This window comes from Dermacentor silvarum, chromosome 2 (genome assembly GCF_013339745.2).
Source record: "Dermacentor silvarum isolate Dsil-2018 chromosome 2, BIME_Dsil_1.4, whole genome shotgun sequence".
NCBI classification, from domain to species: domain Eukaryota; kingdom Metazoa; phylum Arthropoda; class Arachnida; order Ixodida; family Ixodidae; genus Dermacentor; species Dermacentor silvarum.
The window spans coordinates 76649067-76670101 of record NC_051155.1 but is presented as its reverse complement, the minus strand read 5'-3'; the positions used below and the strand labels follow the sequence as shown (position 1 = coordinate 76670101).

General features: G+C 47.6%; 2 protein-coding genes across 2 annotated transcripts; one reads left to right on the top strand and one right to left on the bottom strand.

The window, feature by feature from the left end:
- The first annotated feature begins 1162 nt into the window (after window positions 1–1162).
- On the top strand, window positions 1163–3109 carry LOC125943463 (transcription factor Adf-1-like). Its single transcript, XM_049662792.1, has 3 exons — window positions 1163–1381; window positions 1473–1635; window positions 2704–3109. Exons 1-3 carry the CDS (start codon window positions 1165–1167, stop codon window positions 3107–3109), a joined length of 786 nt encoding a protein of 261 aa, XP_049518749.1. The 5' UTR covers window positions 1163–1164.
- A 1770-nt stretch (window positions 3110–4879) lies between these two features.
- LOC125943462 (putative nuclease HARBI1) lies at window positions 4880–6967 on the bottom strand. Its single transcript, XM_049662791.1, has 4 exons — window positions 6702–6967; window positions 6227–6340; window positions 5619–6031; window positions 4880–4899 (listed from the first exon to the last, which is right to left on the bottom strand). Exons 1-4 carry the CDS (start codon window positions 6887–6889, stop codon window positions 4880–4882), a joined length of 735 nt encoding a protein of 244 aa, XP_049518748.1. The 5' UTR covers window positions 6890–6967.
- Window positions 6968–21035: the final 14068 nt, after the last annotated feature.

The following is a 21035-nucleotide window of genomic DNA, read 5'->3' as shown; positions in this document are numbered from 1 at the left end:
CGCGGGTCGGCGGCCGCAACGAGTGTCGCGTAAAGGACTTTAGTGTCGCGCAGGCACAGTGAGCGCTGTGGGCGGTGCTCTTTCGTCGTCTGCTACGGTCAGCTGCCATGCTTCTGATCGTCGTGAAGCAAGCAGCTCGCGTATTTCGTATTTGAAAGCAGAAATTTTCCTTCCAGCTGGAAGGAAAGTGACTGGATTGATGTATAGTCAGATAAATGCCCTTAACACCAGCAGCAATGACCGTGCCGTCTCTTGTTTCCCTTATCGTTTCATAAAGATTTGGCCGCCTCAAAAAGTGTTTACTGTGCCCGTCGATTTCTATGATTCAACGATAGCTCGTGTGATAGCTCTTTATAAATTAATATGCTCGTTCAAGGCGCTTGTGGATTATTTGTGCAGCCTACGCACTGCAGCGACACGAATATGCAGTAGTACAAATGAGATGGCCACTACACACGGAGAATTATTCTCTAATATAGCTGTGCCACAAAGAAACATCTGTAAAAAAATGATCCTGTTTGTCTTTAAGCTGAAACGGCAAAAATACCTGCTTTGTAATATGTTGCCTCGTCTAACTTTCCTTCAGCTTTACAATGACTGGCTATCAGTGTGCGGCCATGCGGCCAACATTAAAAAGGCGTGATCGGCTTGCTTCTCTACTATCCGAAGCGCGGCAGCAGACGGTAGCAGACGACAAAAGAGCACCGCCCACAGCGCCCACTGCGCCTCCACGAAACTCACTGCGGCTGCTCGGAGGTTTTCGACGAGATAAGAATGGGACACTCGTCGAGCAGCGTCGGAAACCGTACCCACCTTCTCGCCTCGCAACGTTTTATTGCGATAGCAATTATATGGACCCTTAAACTGGATTTCTGCCGTCGCCGTCGCCGTCGCCATGAGGTTCCGTATAGATAACATCATCGCCGCGCGCCGTATGCCCGAGCGGTAGCGTGCGGGGGACGCGCGCAGGCCAAGATATAGTCCGGCGTAACGCGCGCGCGCGGCCACGCGCGTCGCGGTTAAGCAACGCCGCTCAAAAGTGCACCATCTACAGTCTGGCGTCACGGCGTAGCCGGCGCGGAGATAGAACATGTTCTATTTCACGCGGCTGCCGCTAGACCAGAATGCACTGCGCGCTGTAGGGGCAGCGGGCAGAAAGGCAAAATGGCGGCTTGTGGCGCTCGCAGTGAAAGTGCGGCTGTGGTTTTCACAACGTCCGTGGACGATGACAGCGCAAGTGAGGATGCACTTATTGAACGCCTGCTGGAAGGAATTCGCAGCCATCCATGTGTGTATGATGTGAAACGAATGGACTACCGCGACACTGAGCGGAAGAACAACGCATGGGAAGCTATACGAAAGCAGTGCGGTCTCGCCACAGGTAAGCTGCATTTCACATTCATTTTTAGTTATAGCGGACAGTTGTCGCAGTGTAGCTTGTCCAATTCTTGTCGCCCTTTTTTCTGCGTTAGTTGACCAGTGCCTGAAATTATGGAAGAGGCTGCGAGACCGTTTCAACCGAGAAAGAAAGTTAATCGAGCAGACGAAGAGGAGCGGGTCCGGGTATGTAGCCAAGCGCACGTGGGAGTTCCTCTCCGCAATGGAATTTTACAAGGACTGCGGGCGTATGAGACCGTGAGTACTTTAGTGAATACTTTGGGAGTACTTTTGCCACATTTCTCGGTCGCTGCGCGAATGTTACTTACGATCAAGAACCCATTGCCCTTTCGCAGCCTTTTAGCTAGAGGTCGAAGTTTTCGGTGCTTATTTCTGAGAAAATTACGCGGATTTTTTTTTCACTTACAAAAATTTGCCGTTTACCGGCTGTTATCCGATATTTGTAGTTTATTTTTCGTCTCGTGAATGATAGAGCGTTTTAAAGGGGCCCTCGATTTCGTCCTTCAATTTCTTTTTTTCTACATTTTTTTTTTTGGGGGGGGGGGGGGGAGGCGCGTTGATGTTTTTGCGATACAGAACACAGGGAACCCTATTTATATAACTTACATCTGTGAATTCTGGCCTACAGCTTTGAAGAAGGCGGCTGATTTTGTCGTCAACGACACTACTGAAACGCGACGGCTATCTCTGCGTGTCTCGACACAATCAGTACACGGCTGAGGTAATGAGCAGTGACAGGATTTTTGTTTTATTGCTTGCGCTAGAACGCGTCATATTCTGACAACTGTTAAACAGTTGCATTGCTTCATCTAGAGGTCGTGTGTCGCGCAGTAAGCTTTAATTTTATTGTGTCAGAATAACGCCTTTATAACAATGAAATTATCATGTAAGAACTGTATTGATATGTGACTTTTAGACATTCAGATGTTTTTTATGCTGCTTACGTGACGATAACATTGGAATTCGAGTTGTCTGCTTTTGTGAAAGCACACTCTTGGCAAGCGTGCTCGCAAATATTTCTAAAGCTTTCTGAATATTTTGAGCTGCTCCTATGACACGATAGTCTATTGACATGCCATTTATGGCAACCACCCATACCAGCACAATGCATTTGTATGAGTCAAAAGACTATCATATTGCAGTCCCTTGAAGTGTCTGTGACGCGCCAGTTTTACCTGCCCTCAAATGAAGGGTGGGGGAGATATTAAACCTGCGCTGTGGCTCAGAGTAAATGGTTGAAATGCTGACCAGACCACGACATTCAACAATGTTTCTACCTTTCTGGCCCGAATTTTCCTTATTTAGAACCGTATCGAACGTGCGTGCTTCGCAAGAAGGAGCGACCAGCCAGGACAGCACGGCGGAGGAGCTGCTGAATACCATGTGCGGCACCGCCAGTGTGTCTCCGTTGCCCTCTGAGGACAGCTTCGACCAGGAGCAAGCAGGCCAAGCGGACCAGTACAGCGTTGAACCGGTTTCTCTACAGGCTGATCGACGCACTTGTGTTGGGACTGTGCCTTCAAGTGTTCCGAAAAAGCGCAAAAAGAATGATGATTTTGACCAGCAGCTTCTGAGCCACCTAAAGGAAAAAATGACAGAAAATGAGGCATTTGGCCTTTCTATCGGTTTGACATTGGACAGGCTGGCCAAGCAAGTAGCAGCTAAGTGCAAAGCACGGTTAATGGAGGTAATTGCAGAGTTTGACATTTAATCTCTTAAAAATATGCATCAGCTACTTTCATTGATCCTGTTAACTCATGTTAAAAAAACGGGACAGCAGTACGTAGTTCTTTTTCTTATACAATGAGTCTGCAGAAGCAGTGTACCATAATTTTTATCCCGTTGCATTTATCAAGAAGCGCGAGAGTGCTGTTGTTTACCAAGAGCGTAGTTGCAGCTGTATTGACGTTTGCATTTCTACCCTAAATTTAAGCAAGTGTTCATGTGCCTTCAGATTTCATTCAAATCAATTTTTTATAGTAGCATAATTGATTACTTTCCCATTTGTTATGAAACGTAGCCATGCTGCTTTCATCCCATCAATCTATATGTTGTTTTCTTTGATGGCAGCCTGAATCAGATTACATTTTTTTTGAAAGTTCACTTGCAGTATCTGTGCATATACTGTGCAGCTTAAGCTATCGGGTGAAAGCACCTTTGTATACTCACATGTGCTAGTAAAGCAAAGTGCAATCCATACTTCCTTACACTTGGTTGCAACAGCGTGTTGCATTTCAAAGGAATATATTTGTTTGGCTCGGAAGTACCAGAGCCATTGTAGGCAGGTCTTTTGTACATTTCCTTTGTAAATTTGTGTTCTGAACTAGCGTGAGTGAGATCACACTACTTATTTGTGTGTGCAGCTTGTGTTCTTACTATACGATAAGGCTGCATCATCATGTTGGATTTCAAAGAGTGTACTATGTGCCTTGAAGTGATATATCTGTGATAGCAATTTTTAAACATATTTTTACTCATGTGTACCTGCTAGGGTAATTCACAATACATTTTGACGCTCATATGTGCAGGTGTAGCTATTTTCCTTGCACTTGGCTGCAGCCGCATGCGGTATTTTAAATAGTACAATGCTCATTGTGCCTTGAAGTGACAAATATATTCTAGTAACGTCTTTTTACACATGCTTTGTACGGAACTAACGTAATTCAGATCACTTTTATATATTCGCAAGTGTACTTTGCTTGCATTTTTATATGCAAGGCTGCATGTTGTAAAGAGTGCAATACATATATGTGTCTGTGTTTTCAAGTGACAAAGCTATTCTAGTCAGGGTTTTAATACATTTCCTTTTTACATGTTTTGTACTGAACGAACACGATTAAGATTATTTTTACATACTCTCGTGTGCAGTTTGCTCGTATTCTCCTGTATAAGGCTGCAGTGTCATGTTGGATCTAAAGGAGGGCAACATGTTTAGAATGACAAAAAGTAGAGCTAGTCATCAGAGATTCATCGCAGCAAAAGATGAGGCGGGGCAGACACAGGCACAAGAGAAGAGAAAACGACTGAACGTCGTACATGTCTTTACACGGCGTTTGATCTGCCGTTTTCTCTTGTGTCTGTGTCTGCACGCCCAACCTTTTTCTTCGATGAGGGCAGTATATTGCTCTTTTGGCCTTGGAATGAGGAGCCTATTCTAGTCAGGTTATTTTGTCGATTTGTTTTGAAAAGTGTGGTGCAGCATGAGCCCAATTTAGATTGTTTGCACTCGCAGTTTCTATTTTATCACCCATTGCTTTACGATTACCTACCTGTCTGAAAACTTACTACGAGTATTTCGTTAATGCTATATATGGAAATTAAGCCTTGTCATGTGCTGTGCACACCACCAGTCATTCCACTGTTGTAATGCTTAAAAATCAATAAAGATGAAGCCTACAGTCTTCGAAGTTTATTTATTTTAAAGATACTGTATATGTTTGAGCAAGTAAACCAAGCAGCTGGGGTTACTAGATACATATCTTTACACAGCAGCAATGTACACTAAAACATAAAAGAACACAAGATCGGCCAGAATATAAAAGTGATTTAGCAGCGCTAAAGCAATAAAAGTAAACATCACGAAAGCACACAATACAGATACAAGTTAACGTTGTCACATACTATTATTGCAACTGTTGACAGCCTCGTGCAAGATTTATACCAAATGGAGGAAAAACAACAATAGCACAGGTGCAGAAAACATCAACGAGTCACTCAGTTCCGCCTAATCACTTTAACCTGCCATGGCACAGAGCCTGCTGCAGACAAGAAGTAATTTGAAATGTCATCTCTGAGTGACATGGCTGTAGGAGAAGATCGATTACTGCTAGACACTGCAGTCGCTCCAACCGGTGTGATGGCATGCCTCCAATACCCATCCTGTATTTCCTCGCCACACACTGTGTCGCCATAGCCTGCAGGACAGTACACCGAATCTACCATCAAGAAGTTGTGCAAGCACACTGCTGCCTTCACCATGTCAGTGAGCAGTTCAGGCTGTCCCGTGACAGTGCCTAGAAAAGCCCTCCACCGCGACACGAGGATTCCAAATGCGTTCTCCACGCACCTTCTCGCCCTTGATAGACGATAATTAAAAATTCTTTTCCTTTCGTCCAACTGCCTTCCTGGGTACGGACGCATTAGATATGTGCGCAACGGAAATGCTGCGTCACCTACCATAAAAACTGGCCACCCATTGACTGCTGTAGGGAGCTCCAAACTTCCATGCTCAAAACCTTCTCTAATAGAGCTGTCATTAAAGAAAGCACCATCTGAAGTCCTTCCTTGGGCCCCCACTTCGACAAGAGTAAACCGGTAGTCTGCATCAGCCACGGCAAGCAGAAAAATGGAGTAGAAGCCTTTATAGTTGAAATAATCTGACCCGCTGTTATCAGGGCACTGAATTGCAAAGTGCTTGCCATCTATGCTTCCGACTACATTTGGAAAATTCCACTTTGAGCTATATGCCCGGCGAATTTTGTCCCAATCAGCACCTGCTGGGGGCTTCAGGACGAGCGGCGATAGGCAGTCCCATATCGCCGGTAGCGTTTCTTTTAAAATTCCAGCAACCGTTGTAGCGTGCATACAGTAGCTCATTGCGATGTCTTGCATTGAGGCACCTGTTGCCAGAAACCTGGAAAATCACCAATAGTAAAATAAGTTCACAAAATATGTGATGAAAACTTTCTCGAATGTTTAGTTACAATAATCACTTCAACGCCTTATGCATTAAAATTTATAAAACTTCAATAAAAGGGAACAGTGCGCAATAAAAAAGATTACAGATAGGAATTGCTATGCTCAGGTGGCGTCAGAACAATGAACTCACCTCAAAGTCACTGCCAGCCTTTCCGCAGGGCGTATCGGTCTCCTGTGGTTAGGCGCATGCAGTATTCTCTCGTACACTAAGCTCAACAGGTGATCGAACTTCGCCTTGGTCATTCTGCGAAAGCAAGTGTTTTGTGTGAGTCACAATGTTTACATTTATCGCCCCCAACCTTCCACTGCGGGGTATAATGGTAGCCGTAGTAGAGGGCTCCGCATTAATTTCGAGCATATGCATTACAGCGCATGCATTAAAACGCAATCCACGTGGGCGTTTTTTTTTTATTTCGCCACCACCGAAATGCGGCCCCCACGACCGGGAGCAGAACGCATCGGAGCCATGTGCAAACCTGCCGACACGATTTTTTTTAGCGCTTCCCGTGTTATAACAATGACACTTTTCAACGCACATGCAGGTCACAGAGAAAGGCCCATCGCGGATAATGCAGAGACCGGTGTTAAACAGTATTATCCCTTACCTGAAATACTTAAAGTGGTACTCAGGGTCCACTTGGCGGAGCTCCTGCACCAGCTGGTGGTAGTCGCCGAGTTGAGGGCGCTTGTCAAAAAGCTCTCGTATGTACATGGTCCGCTTCCGTTTTTTGCGTAGCCGACGCACTAGCAATATGAGTGCGATATTCTGGCTGTGAGGGCGAGTTAACGTCATGCCGTAAATGCAGTCAAACAGCGCACAGAGCGAGAAAAAGCGCGCGCAAACTCGGACGGCGCGGGCACATTCTGTCACAAAGCGAGAATGCGCATGCGCCATGGAAACAGCTGATCGCGCGGCCGTGATGTAGCGCTATAGACACTGTAGTAGCGCTCCCAGACACAGAGATGGCGCTAGCAGCGCGCGTTGCGCGCGCTGAACTGTAGAGGAGGCACATTTTGCACAGGCTGGCGTGGCTGGCGTAGCGTATCCGACTTCGCCTGCCGCGGCCTGGCGCGCCGAAAACGCCGGACTATATCTTGGCCTTATCACGGAGAGCGAACGCACGGCGGAAAGCAAACGCGACCGTCGCGCGTTGGGGTATGGGAGGGAGGGAGGCGGGGCGACGCTGCGCTTCGGCACCAAAGGCCTATCTTGCAATCGGGCGCAAGGGGAACTTCCCACTCAATCACCCACGCGCAAGCAAGGGAGCGGGACGGCAGCGCCGGAGGGAGTGAGGGGGGGGGGGGGGGGCGGCGCACTTCTACTCTGCCAACAACTGCGCTCGTCGCTCGCCGGCCGCACTGTCTCTGACCACACACACACGGCTCTGACCTTTTCTATGCGCTGTGCATTCGCTGCTCAGTTTCCGTTGCAGCGATAGACCGCAAGTACCTTCGCCCGCTGCGACGTATATGCGCTGTAAAGCCCCTTGATCTTGAAAGTAGCGACACTCTCCTCCGCGCGCGCGCTTTCCTCCTCAATTCTCCTCGCCCGCCGGCTGCTCGCGCTGCGCACGGCATGCTATTGCGCCTGGGCTCCCGCGGACGGGCCGCAGAATTCGATGGAGGTGCATTATTTTGGGCCAGTTGCGCGCCCCACTGGCGTAGAATATTTTGAAAAATGGTGATAACAGCATGGAGACTGCTGAAGGCAACGCTTATGAGGAGGTTGGTTTCATCTTAAAGCCGTACGAATGACACACACTGATGTAAAAGGAGCTTTGAGGCGAGTTCTATACTCCAGTTATTTTTTCCGCCACATGATACGCTGCTTTACTTTTTGCATCTGATCTAGTATTGCTTTTGGCAGATCGCTCTATGTTTGGCAGTTTTTTCTTGTATATGCACGCATGTGCACCGCAGGTATTATATGCAGTGTGCCTTCTTATAATGAATTACTGGCGAGAGCATCGTCCGTCCATGTGTTTGTCTCAATGTCAAAGTAGCTTTTGCGCTGTGGTTTCTGCATTGAATAGGACGGTTGCACAATTTCAGTGCGATGAAGCGGTGCCGGCAGTCACTCATCACCCACAATAACAGAAGCTGAGGAAAGGTATTTACAGATTATTCTTTAGGCGTCGGTGTCAATGAAGCTTAAAAAATGCTCTGTATACCTATGGGAGAAGGCATTCTATATTTTTAGGCAAAAGATACGCCTCTGGAAAAGGTATTTTGATAGTTCACACCAACATACCGTTAAATTATGTAGTAGGATAGTTAAAATTGTGACTTTGATTAGACATCAGAAAAACATTTATCACACAAAAAACAAAAAGAATGGTCAGTAAGATGCTTTATTTTCGTGCATGCGCAAATAACGTTATTTGACAAGATAAAGATAACGTAGAAGAGTATCATATGATATTGCCGCGTGTCTAGTGTGGCAATGACGACGACGTAAAAAGACATATCGGCACTTATGAAAAACATAACCAAGAAGAAGAAGAAGCAGTGACTAGCGCGCGGTATTAAAAACCGTCCGTTGTTGTTACTGCCTCTGCCGACAAGTGCGTTTCGTTTGTCCCTCTAGCTTCCGACGTTGCGCAATATTCAGAATGAGAAACAATGCTAGTGTACAAATATGCCATGCAGTACGGATGGCAGCTGAGAAAAAGACACGCTCGAGAAAACACAACAGTAGTACCATTACGCCATGGCACCACGGGTATACTTGCCACTATTTTTTTGGGCCCTGCAATTCATTGTATTTAAGTGACTGACAAACACATCGAAGCAAGCTGTAAATAGCTCCTCTACAAGCTGCTATTTCGATTTTCAGTAAAACAGGCAACGGATCCTAACAATCACGAAAAGTGCGATCGAGAGGCTGTATCTTCGGGTATATTTGTTCCGTGGAAAGCAGAATCTATAGTGCTGCATTTCCGATTGAATAAGAGTTGACGACGTGCGAGGTGATGGAGTCCCAGCAGAATATTCAGCATTCTGAGGAGAACCCCATTTTTATGCAACGTACAAATTGCCGTAGCAAAAACGCTAATGATCAGGCCGGAAGAATTGAAAATGCAGCATTAGGGGATGCTTTGATACGAGCAATAAGAAAGGCGCCTTACCTCGCAAACAACACTGTTCCTTGTCGGAACAAAGTTCTTCCGGCCAATGTTGTGCAGCCACTGCTTCTTGGGCAAGCCAACACGCTTTCCTTGCGGTATCGTAAAAACTGCATAGCCATCATCACGCTCCTTGCTGCAGTTATATGCGCAGCAGCACGCCATAGCGCCAGCAGACAGTGCACGAAACAGCGTGCAATGTTAGCGTACGACGTTCTCTATACGCCGAGCCAGCCGAGCTGAGGCGCAAAATGGCGCGAACGAAAAGCGAAACACAAGCAAAACGCAAGCTCCGCTCGTTTCCAAGGGCAACGAAAGGGAGACCAATCATCGTGCAGGAAAACGGGCGCAGGACCATCTGCCGCGGAGGGGACTCGCGAGGGGCGAGGAGGTCGCGCGCCGGCGGCAGAGTACAAAGAGTGGCGGTACTTTCCTACATCTAGGGATTTAAGCCGGCTGTTAGCCGGCTGTGGCACTGATTCCCAGGCCACGGCGGACGCGCGCTTGTAGGAGCGGTGGCCGCGCGGCTACCGCGACGAACCGAGACGCCTGAGAATCGAGGCACGTGGTGTGACGTCACACAGAGGGCTCGGCGAGCTCCCAACGGCAGGAGCGGTGGCCGCTCGGCGACCGCGACCAGCCGAGTTGCTGGAGAATCGAGGGCCGTGGTGTGACGCCACCATGCGGCCTCGGCTCAAAGTGGGGCGACGGCGAAGAGGCGAAAACCTGGCGTAATGTAGCTATCGCTACAAAATGAACCGCATGTGACCCAGAAGGTTTAACATACCTGGCGTTATGTGCGCAAGACCGTCGCCGAGTCGAACGCGGGCCCCTTCCTGGCTGACTACAGGAGTAACCTGTGTTTCAATTCCGTCGGCAGGTACAAAAATCATGTACAGGTCGTTCGTTTGCATCGTCTGCTCTCAAGTACATCGTCTGCAACTTCGTGAACCATGCACCCACCAGCGCGGCACAACCGGCAGAGCAGGTTTATAAAGTTCATCAACCAGCGCTGCACCTTTGCTGCACTTTTATAAATGAACGCTAGCGTGCAGGGCACCAAGCAACACAGCTGAAACGAACGGCAAGATGCGGCACCACCTCAACTGGTTCAAGTGGTGCAGCTGAATCGAACGGGCCCGCGATTTTCTCGGAGCGTGCCGACACCGACGGCGCACTCACGCATATGTCACCGTTCATGGTGATGCAAAAGACTTCGTAGATTTGGGGTGTACACTTGCCGCGATAATAGTTTAGTACCCTTAACTTAGTAAGCAACAGCTTACTTTTGCATCAGAAGCAATCAGCGGTTAATAAAGTACCGACTAGTCCCTTAGCATGTACGCTGGGGCGGTTGTTGTATGGTTGCCATTTTGGCATTTGTATCAACAACATGAAAGAATTTTTTTTTTATTTACAGATACTGCAATCCCCAAAGGGATTTTAGCAGGGTGGAAGTACAATATATGAGCATACAAATGCAGGCAACAAAGCAAAGTAATACGTAGTACATTGCCTATACAAACAACATCGGTTTAAATAAAAGTGGCAAAAAGAAATGAATGTGGTCACATTTGATCTTGAGGCCTAATCAACAGATGTTAGCAGCAAATAAAGACAACGAAGGCTGAGTAACTTCTATATTAGTCAAATTATTCCATTCTATCACAGTCCTAGGAAAAAAGGAATATTTAAAACAATTATTTTCTACGCGGAATGGTGTCACTGTTAGTTGATGCCTTTGTCTTGTGGCATACCCGGAAGAAAATGTAATTATATCAGTGATGTTAATGTTGTAGTGTCCATTTACAAGCTGATAGAAGAATTTTAGTCGGGAAACTCGATTGCGCTCTGTTAGTGCAGGCAAGTTGGCTTGTTTTAGGAGTTCTGTTACTGAGGTACGGGAGAAGTTGTTATAAATGAAGCGAACTGCCTTTCTCTGCACCCGTTCGAGCTTTTTGATGTTAGTTTGCGTAAACGGATCCCAGATAATAGCTGCATAATCTAGTACTGGGCGTATAATTGTTTTATACGCTAATAAGCGAACGGGACACGTGGACAGCTTTAATGCTCTCCTAAGAAAAAACAATTTACGATAGGCATTAGTGGTTACTTTATCGATGTGCCGATTCCATTTGAGGTTGTTAGTTATCCACAGGCCAAGGTACTTGTATTCTGTTACTTCAGATAGAAAAATATTGTTAGCCGAGTAATTGAAATTAAGCTTTTTCTTTTTGTGAGTAATGCACATAAAAACAGTTTTCTCAAAGATCACTGACATCTGCCAATCTTCACACCAGGCAACTACCTTCTGAAACGCATCATTTAGTAATACTTGATCCGAGGGGTTGTCTATTACTGAATATAAAACACAGTCGTCTGCATATAATTTGATTTTAACAGGAAGATCATTTACAAGATCGTTTATATACAACAGGAAGAGGAGCGGCCCAAGAACCGAGCCCTGGGGAACGCCAGAGTCAACGGAGAGATGATTAGAGTCCTGATTCTTAAAAGTAACGAATTGTTTACGGGCAGTGAGGTAATCTGAAATCCAGTTATTCAGCTTAAGATTTTTAAGAATTTTGTTTAATTTATGGAGTAGTTTATGATGAGAGACTTTATCAAAAGCTTTGGAAAAATCCATAAATATGGCGTCTGTCTGTTTAGCGTTGTTTATATTATTTGCGAAGTCATGCACTGTTTCTACCAATTGGGTTATTGTTGAATAGCCTTTTCGGAATCCATGCTGATGTGTTGTTAGAAAGTTATGTTTCTCAAGGAATTCCGAAATGTGTTTGTGAATGATGTGTTCCAAAAGTTTGCATGCAGTTGAAGTTAATGAAATAGGGCGGTAGTTCTGAATGTGCTGCTTATTCCCGGTTTTGTGGAGTGGCTTAACTCTGGCGGATTTGTTCATATTAGAATGAATTTGTTCATATTAGGAATTCGGTTCACACAGTAAAAATAACTCAAAAGCCGGCCTTTTGTTGTGCGATGCGACGTTCTTGGCACATACGCAATGACTGCTGTGTGTGACAATGAAGTTCTACAGTTCACTACAACAGTGAAGCTGTTTAAGCTCTTTTAGGTCGCGTAGTGCGAACGAAAGCTGTGGACCGATTCTGGAGATAGTGCCGAAAGGGTCCAAGCGCGATGGCACACACCCCGGTGAAATAGCAAAGCTGTTTAAGCTCGAGGATGGTCCGTCGAGTGCAGACCACAAAACCTCCGCCTGGCGATGATGTCACCATGCGTCGCCTAGAAACGCTTCGCCCCAGCTGCGCCTACCGTGCCTAGCCTCGCCACAGCTGCGTCAGCCGTGACGTCATCGTGCGCGCCGCATCGCTTCGCCTTAGCTTTGTCGAGCCATGAACGTCACCGCGTCGTGAGGAGTGGTTGCCGCGGCTGCCAAGGCACGGAATTAAGCCGTGACGTCACTGCGCCGATCCCACGGGATATATAGCTCCGCGTCGCCGCCGCAGCGACACCAAAGCTCCACCGTCTCCACGCCGAGCACATCGCCGCGAAGATGGGGCGGCCGAAGAACAGCGTCCCTCCCGAAGAAAAGGGACATTTCGCCACCAAAGCGGCGGCGAATCGTCGGTGATTTGAAGAACATCCTGGGTTACGAGCCCGGGAAACCGAACACAAGTGTTTGAGCGTCCATAAGCGTCCAGGTACTTTATTGACCGAGTGTTCGTTGCTCCTTGGGCATTTGATTCGACGGTTATCTTGCCCAAAACGTGGCCGATTCTTGAAAAATAACCTCGCAAAAAACTTGGCCTAACAGAGGTAAAGCTAGGAGGGGTCCCCAGCTTCGCTGTTTGCCCAATCTTCACACCACTAGCGTGAACCTGGCCCTAATTTTTATCACTTCGTGCCTAATTTTCTTATGTATATTGATTCGTTTTTCTGTGGTTTGTGCGGCTCTTCTAGCGACTATATCATGTATGCGCTCGCACTGCAGAATTCAGTACTGCCATCGGAAGTTCTATGTCCATTCGGTGGACTGGCCCATCTAAAGGCCACACTGAGAGGATATACCGCGTCCTCCAGTCAGAGGCTGGGTGTCAGATGCCTTTTCACTAACTGCCTATACGCCGTATTATCGCCGTAGCGTTTTAATTGCTATTTTGCTTTCCCTGTTGCCTTGCTCGCAGGATAGGAAGATTCCAACGCTACTTTTTATATATTCGATAGTGCTTAACAACGTAAGTGAACCTAAGTGATGCTCTGTTTGCGGAAATGCCCGAATTGTCAAATAGACGGAACCTTCCCTGAACACATGATATAGGCACTAAATTTAGCGCCACGAGGAGAAATTGTAAAACGGCAATTTATCTTTGATTCGAATGCAAACAAAGCCAACCCTGCACTGCGGTTCAATGACGCTGCTGCGAGACGATCTTGGCGTAGTGTCTTGCGAAAAGCCGCCGCCAGCGCGTGGGCTCAGCCACAAACTTCAGTATATGTTATAACTGCAGTGTTCTTATCATATATCAGATGAAGTCGACCGCTACACGTGCCATTCTAGGTGGCTATCTTATGTTTTCTTACTTTGTTTCCCTTCCCCTCCTTCCTTCACCTGTCTCTATATTTCGGCGTGCACTGGAAATAAACGTCCATTCTTCCAGCTTGTCAGCTTGTGTCTGCCTCGCCTGCGTCAAGCGCGCTGTCCGGCCTACGATGTAACAGTGGCGACGAGAAACGGAAAGCAAAACCCCTGGCAAAACCTTGAAGCAGGACGGCAGCTACGCTACGGGGCGACGACTCGACGATGGCACACCAGCAACTGCCCGACTTCGACGACGAAAGAGACAACTGGAAGGCCTATGTTATCGAGGCAGAGGCATACTTTGAGGCAACGGGCGTGACGGAATCGGCAAAGAAACGGGCACTTTTGGTGGCAGCTTTAAGCACGCGCACCGTTCAAATATTAGCAGGAAGAGTAGCGCCGAAGAAGCCGAATTCTTTGGAGTACGAAGACGTCGTGAAAGTCTTGGACGAGTTCTTTGATCCCAAGCGCCATGAGATTACCGAAAGCTTCCGCTTCTTCAACCGCTGCCAGCTTGACGGTGAGTCTGTCCAAGAATTAATTACTGAAAATTCGTCGAATTGCGAACAACTGCAATTTTGGTACTATGCTCGACCGAATGCTACGAGATAGAATTGTGTGCGGCATAAGATCGAGCGCATTGCAGAAACAACTCCTGACAAAGACAGATCTGTCCATAGAGGACGCTGAAACGATGGCACTGTCGGCTGATGCTGCAGACAAGAATGCCAATAAAATGGCCGCAGACGCGTCGGCGGTGCTTAAAATTAAGGCGCAGTCAACCTCAACGAAAGAGGTACCGGTAGAATGTGGGCGTTGTGGCAGCATAAAGCACAACAGTAATGCCTGCAATTGGAGTAATGCTCGTTGTTATCACTGTGGTCGACGTGGTCACCTAGCAGTAAAATGCCGGAACGAAGAAAGCGCAAGGCTTCGAACTCGAGAAGGAGCCTGGGGATTTCGCGGCAGAGTACTGACTGTTAAGGAAGGGGAGACAGATGAAGACATAGAGGATAGCATGCACATTTGGACGCTAAAATCTACGCGGGAGGGAAAGGTGAAGCCCCCAATGCGACGGACCTTCACATGGGGAGCTGTGGACGTATCAATGCTTATCGATACGGGTTCCCCGGTCTGCATCGTGTCTCGACAGCTATTTGAGCAGCACAAAAACGCTTGGCCTTCGCTACGGCCTTCACGCCCGAAGTTATCATGCTACCTCGGAAAGTTGCCAGTTTTTGGAGAGCTCCTGTTGCCGGTGTCGTGCGACAGTACAACTGTAGAATGCGCATTGGTGGTGCTAGATTGCCCCGGTCCAAGCTTATGTGGTCGAGACCTAATTTCCCTTCTGAGCGACGCAGGCTCCCCGGTCCTCAGCCTCTCAGCCAAGCCGCTGACCGCACAGCCGTCTACCACAACGCAGGCAGGCGTGCATCCAGGGGGGATGTCCGGATGTCCTGACCCCGCCTCAGATTTCTGCATCGCCCCCTCGCTGACAGGGGGATGGCCCTGTCGCAAAAAAAAAGAAATATGGCTACCAGCATTCTTCAAAAGTATTTTCCGCGAGTACCAGGGGTTGCAGCCATGTAGAAGAACAGCTAGCTCGCTCACAATCTTAGTTGTATTCCGTAGGGGTGTGTGTTGTCGCGGCGTTGCCGTAGTTATTTATTCTCATGAACACCTAGGACCTCCTGGTGCCGGCCGTGCCTTACTTGTCCCGTCGGTGGCGTTGAATGAACGAGGGAACGTCCATTTTTCCAAGCACGCCGATGTGCGCGCGAGCGCTTTCGCGCCTGATTAACTTAGTTCCCCCTCGGGGTGTCATAGGTTGCCTCATTGGCTGTCATCGGTTCCGCGACTAACCTGCTTAATTAAAGAGATCTCTCGCTGAAGTGTTCATATATAAATAGTAACTAACAGCTAAACTAAGAACTATGCATAGGCAACTTTTTTTTAACAGTAGCACTCATTGTGATCACAGTTACACGTTGACAATATCCAGTACGAGTACAGTACCATTCGTACGCTACAAGTTTTTCATTGTAACTTCGCAGTTTTATTGTCGTACATTAAGCATAGGAGACTCAAACCCGCCGGATCCGTTTATCTGAGTGGGCGCTCTCGCGGAGCGGGGCGAAGCCTCGAGCCGCGGCTGCGAAGTGGGGGAGCGTGACGTCGCGTGGTTAGAGAAAGAGGAGCAGATGCGCGCCTTGTGTAAAAGGATGACGTCGAGTGGGAAACGAAACACAATGACGCTGGCTCGCGCTCTCGGCTAACACGCGACATCGTTGTTCTTGTAGGTGGCGTCGTGAGTCTTCATACGCGGTGATTCGCATATCGTAAACACCCAGCGTAGTGGTTGCCGCGTTGGAGCGGGGCGTTATCCTCCAAAGCAAACGAAGGTGTCTCAGCTGAACACAAAGAATATTCTTAAGGAAATCAAGGTGTCCCAACAGAACTCCAAAGACGGACGCGTGCTTACGCATTTATAACGAGCCTGCAACAGATCATCCCAAATTTTATTTTAAGAAACAATACCGGCTAGTAGAGCACTGCACGGGCCGATTTTTGCGGCCCGGGCCCGTTTTTACATTGGGCGGCCCGCCCGAGCCCGATCAGAACATTTATGGCGAGACCCGGGCCCGGCCCGGGCGCGGAAATATTCTACGTTACCCGCCCGGCCCGGCCCGCCACCCCTTTACCTTAAGCCCGAGCCCGGACCGAGCCCGACTCGAAACCGGCCCGAACCCGGCCCGAGACCGAAAAATACATGTTTTTCAGAGTTGACAAGCCCGAGAATAACTCGCAGAAAGCCCGAGCCCGGCCTGGGCCCGCGTCAAGAAACCCGAGCCCGGCCCGGGCCCGGGTCAAAAGCACACGCCGTGCCCGAGCCCGGCCCGAGCCCGTGAAAAAACTCCTCTACCCGGCCCGGCCCGGCCCGTGGGCCGGGCCGGGCCCGGGCTTTCGGGTAAGCCCGAGCCCGTGCAGTGCTCTACCGGCTAGATATACCGGGTGCTCAGAATAAAGCTTTATGGTTTTCTTAAAGTTAGGCACTGGGAGGCACGTGAAGACCACCTGCGCAAATAAGTCATGTGGCCAGGGGGATACAAAGTGAGATGATAATTATCGCTGTTAGCAGCCGAATTAACTAAAATTGAATAATTAACTTTTTATAAACTGTAGTAAGTGTGCATGTTTGTATTCAAAAGTTAGAAGCAGTCGCGTTTTTACACAGTTTCAGTTGGAAGAATTATTCTAGCATGTCTGTGCTCCGAGATATCCAACTTAAAATTTTCATTGTCGTTCGCCTGATTACGAATGCAACTTGCAAGAGAGTAAGGATCAGCGCAAAGCTCGTCCCTGATGTGACGCGGCTGTTGCGTGCGCCATTTAGTCCGACAACGGGGCGGAGGCATTGGCAAAGATAACTGTCCCCCTTCCCCTCACGGCTGGTGAAATGAAAAAAAAAATCGAAGAACCCGTAACCCCTGTCGTAACACGCGACCGCGCAGCCTGTAAAGATGGCGGCAGCTGCCATGCCGAGATAATGGCGTGAGCGGAGAAGCCGGAGGGCAGCGCGTGTGCGTAATGGTGACTAGACGACCGGGCATGGTCCTTGCCTGGGCTACGCAAATAGAGTGACTGCTGATTTCCAAGTATTGTAAATTTTATTGAAATCAAGAGCAACAACTGCACCATCAACAGCAGAACCCTTTTTAGCTATGCTAACGAATATTTCATACTGCCGCTTTAAGTTTGGTGTTGTCATGCACAAATCTCATGACAACACTTCACCCATCAAGATGTCAATGCCCTAAACACGTTCAAAATGCCTCCCTTACACAGCAACGCAAAGCATAAACCGCTCTCGCGTCGACTGGATAACTCTGCGCAGTACAATTGAATGTAGTCGGATATCTCGGAGCACGGACACGCTAGAATAATTCTTCCGACTGATACTGTGTAGAAACAAGACTGCCTCTAAGTTTTCAATACAAACATACGCACTTACTGCAGCCGACAAAAAATAATTGTTCAATTTTAGTTAATTGGGCTGCTCACAGCGTTAATTATTACCTCACTTTGAGCCCCCCTGGCCACATAGCTTATTTGTACAGGTGGTATTCGCGTGCCTCCCAGTGCCTAATTTTAAGAAAACCATAAAGCTTAGTTTTGAACACCCTGTATACAGCCGCCAAGCACATGGCTGTTTTCGTTTAAAGCCAAATCAATTTTAAAAAAATATTCGGTCTACCTTCTTTTTGTTTAAATTAAGGCGCTGAAATCTAATTATAATGAATTCGTGACAATTAAGGTGAGGATTTTTAAAGTACAGTAGCAGCTATAGATATGATCTCGCGTTCCCGTCATTTAAATTGGCCAGTTCGCCCGCCGCAGTAGCCCCAGCGCAAACGACTGGGCTTTCTCTACGTCTACACGGACTCCAGCCCCTCCCTGCTTCTTGTTTTCGTCGCAGGGTCGAGCAAACCGGAAGCAAATAAGGAAAAAAAAGTAATACTACTTTGGCGGTAAGCTGAAGCGTGACGAATTGTCTTCGCCAGGCTGCTAGCATCGGAGCGCATTTAGGCTCGAAGCGGCGTGGCGATCACCGTGTTCGCCCTTTAGTGAATTAGTTTTGAGGAAGTTTTCGGTTAAACCCAAATTAATGTAAAAAAAATAGTCGGCCTACCTTCTTTTTGTTTAATTTAAAGCGCTGAAGTCTAACTATAATGAATTCGTTACATTATAGGCAGACTGCCAGCTAGAGGGTTTCTCGAGAGAAAATTAGTAATAGGGTTCAGGGCTATGCTTAAACCTTAGACATTTTAAGAAATGAACGACAGCAACGAGACTTCGTTTTATGGAAACTTCAAAGCAAATTAGCTGTGTATCCATAATGATGCGTAAGTACGGTTCATGAGCAAATTATGTGAGATCAGAAAAAAACAGCGACTTTAATGGTGCCGCAGTGCCAATTTCATACAGTACACTACTGTTCTGTCCCGAGTGACTTCGGTATGGCAGGGAGTGCGCCATTGTAAATCTATACGGTTAAGTGAAGTTGAGCTCCTTACTTTAACAACCAGCTAGCCCTAACACCCTTTCATCGGATGTTTCGACTCTATTCAGCATGCGACGTTTGGCGTTGGCTGTGGTGCACTGCAGCCGTCCACGCAGAGGCAGGCGGGAATCCATGGCCAATGCATTTTCGGGTGCCATCGCCCCGCCTCGCAGAATTTCTCGCTGCGCTAATGTTCGTGCTGCAATGACGGCGAAAAGGTTTCGCGTGGTTACCGGCTTAAGAATAAACGCTTAGACATACACTTCGGTTTTAACAGTAACTCAGATAATGCGCGGCGTAAAGCGCATGCTGTGACGAAGCATCGCGCCTCGGCAAGGGTCCATCAAAAATGCATTCCGTCTTCATATGGCTGAAAGTTTCATTTGTAGAGCAAGTAAGTTAAAGCCATTCGTGCACAGGATTAGACGGAATGAACTTCGTTAAGCTATTGGTCATTGCCTGCAGCGCTCTCAGCAGTAACCTAATGTGATAGGTGCTTATATACTTCATATACTTCGAGTGCAGTCAGTTGCACGCAGATACGAAATATAAGTCTGATACAAAATAAAAGTTGTGCAAACCATATCATGCACCTACTCTAGCGGCTCTTAGTCAGATAGTAATAATGCGTTAAGTGAACTTCCAGTCTATACCCGCATTAATAATTTCCGAATCATGGTTACTTAAACTAGCTCTAAGGATGGACTAATGCAAACGTTGCTCTAAGTAACGACTATAAGCAAGCTCCAGAGAAGACGCGCGCAAAGTTCATAATAAATAAAACCATCCCGCGCAACTGGTGCGGACGCTATATCCTTTGATGACGGGTTGCGCAATTAATCCGCTTTCACCGGCTTCAGGAATATAACACACTTTTGATCCTCCCTTTCACTTTGCACTTAACAGCGTATATCGTAGTGACGACATTTTCACGTTTTTTTGTTTTTGTTTTTTTGTTGGCTGGATAAGTTCAGTTACGGCCTGGTACTCAGAAGTAGGAGTACCTAACAGACGCAGTGTGCCAGTGAGAGTTATGTAATTCAGGACTATCGCGCCCGTCCATCAAATTCCTTAGCAAAACAAAGTGAGGGGGCACTATGAACTTTAGACACCGAAAAGCGGGAAAATTGCACACCATAAAGCAGAATTATACAACTGTTACGGTCTTAAGTACCATTAGCATGAAACATGCGTTTAGGTTTCTATTGTAGAGAGCTAACGAAACACCCACACACATGATCCAGACGCTGCAGTTTCGTCCAAAGAGTACAGATTTGACAGATATAGCTAGGTATTAGAATATTGTGCGAACTAAGGCTTGCGCATTGATGCGCAGTATAAATGGCAAAAAAAATCCCTTACTAACTACACACGGGTGGTGCTACGCGCCCAAAGACACGCATGCGCAGAGTTCACCTGATGACCGCGCATAGTAGCGGTCACAACGCTAACGCGACACACTGGTAGAGGGGTGCGCGTATGTGTTTCCGAAAGCGAACGTTTGGGGATATAGGACGACAGAGACAGACTAGTCACGTACCACGACATAATGACGCACCATAAGAAACAGAGAGAAGCATACCCACAACTGCGCGAACAGCTAGACAGATCTCAAGAAACAGAGTGGAGGCGGTTGCAAACCAGAACCTTCAGAAACCCAGTGCACTTTAACAGATGAAATTCCACAGAACACCCAGAAGTGAGCTGCAAGCTCTGCAAGCAGGAACACGCACACCTGGCACACGTCTGATGGAAATGCACAGAGATCAGACCAATATACAGAGATGGCAACATAGAACCGGACATTCTCGAGGAGAGATGGCTAAGCGCTCTGACTATACCTCGGATCTACACGACCAACTATGGGCAATCCAGCGGGCCCGGGCAGCGGTGGAAAGGCTATGCCTCACCGCACATAATGCCCGGGTGGCCGGAGCCCGGGCCGGCAACGTCGCAGGTGCTTTTATAAATACATTTTTTTTCCGTCCGTCCGTCCGTGCAGCCGCTGCCTTTGTCCTTTCAAATGTGCCACGAATCCAAAACTCAACCTATGAAGTAACCTCTAACACTGGGCTCGCGGAAACCAGAGCGCCTCGAGGCACCAGGCTTCTCGGTTCGCCCTCGCATGCTTGTTTCCTCTTCCACCCGCAGCGGAGCGCGCGAGCTCCAACACAGGGCGCGTGGGTCAAGTAGC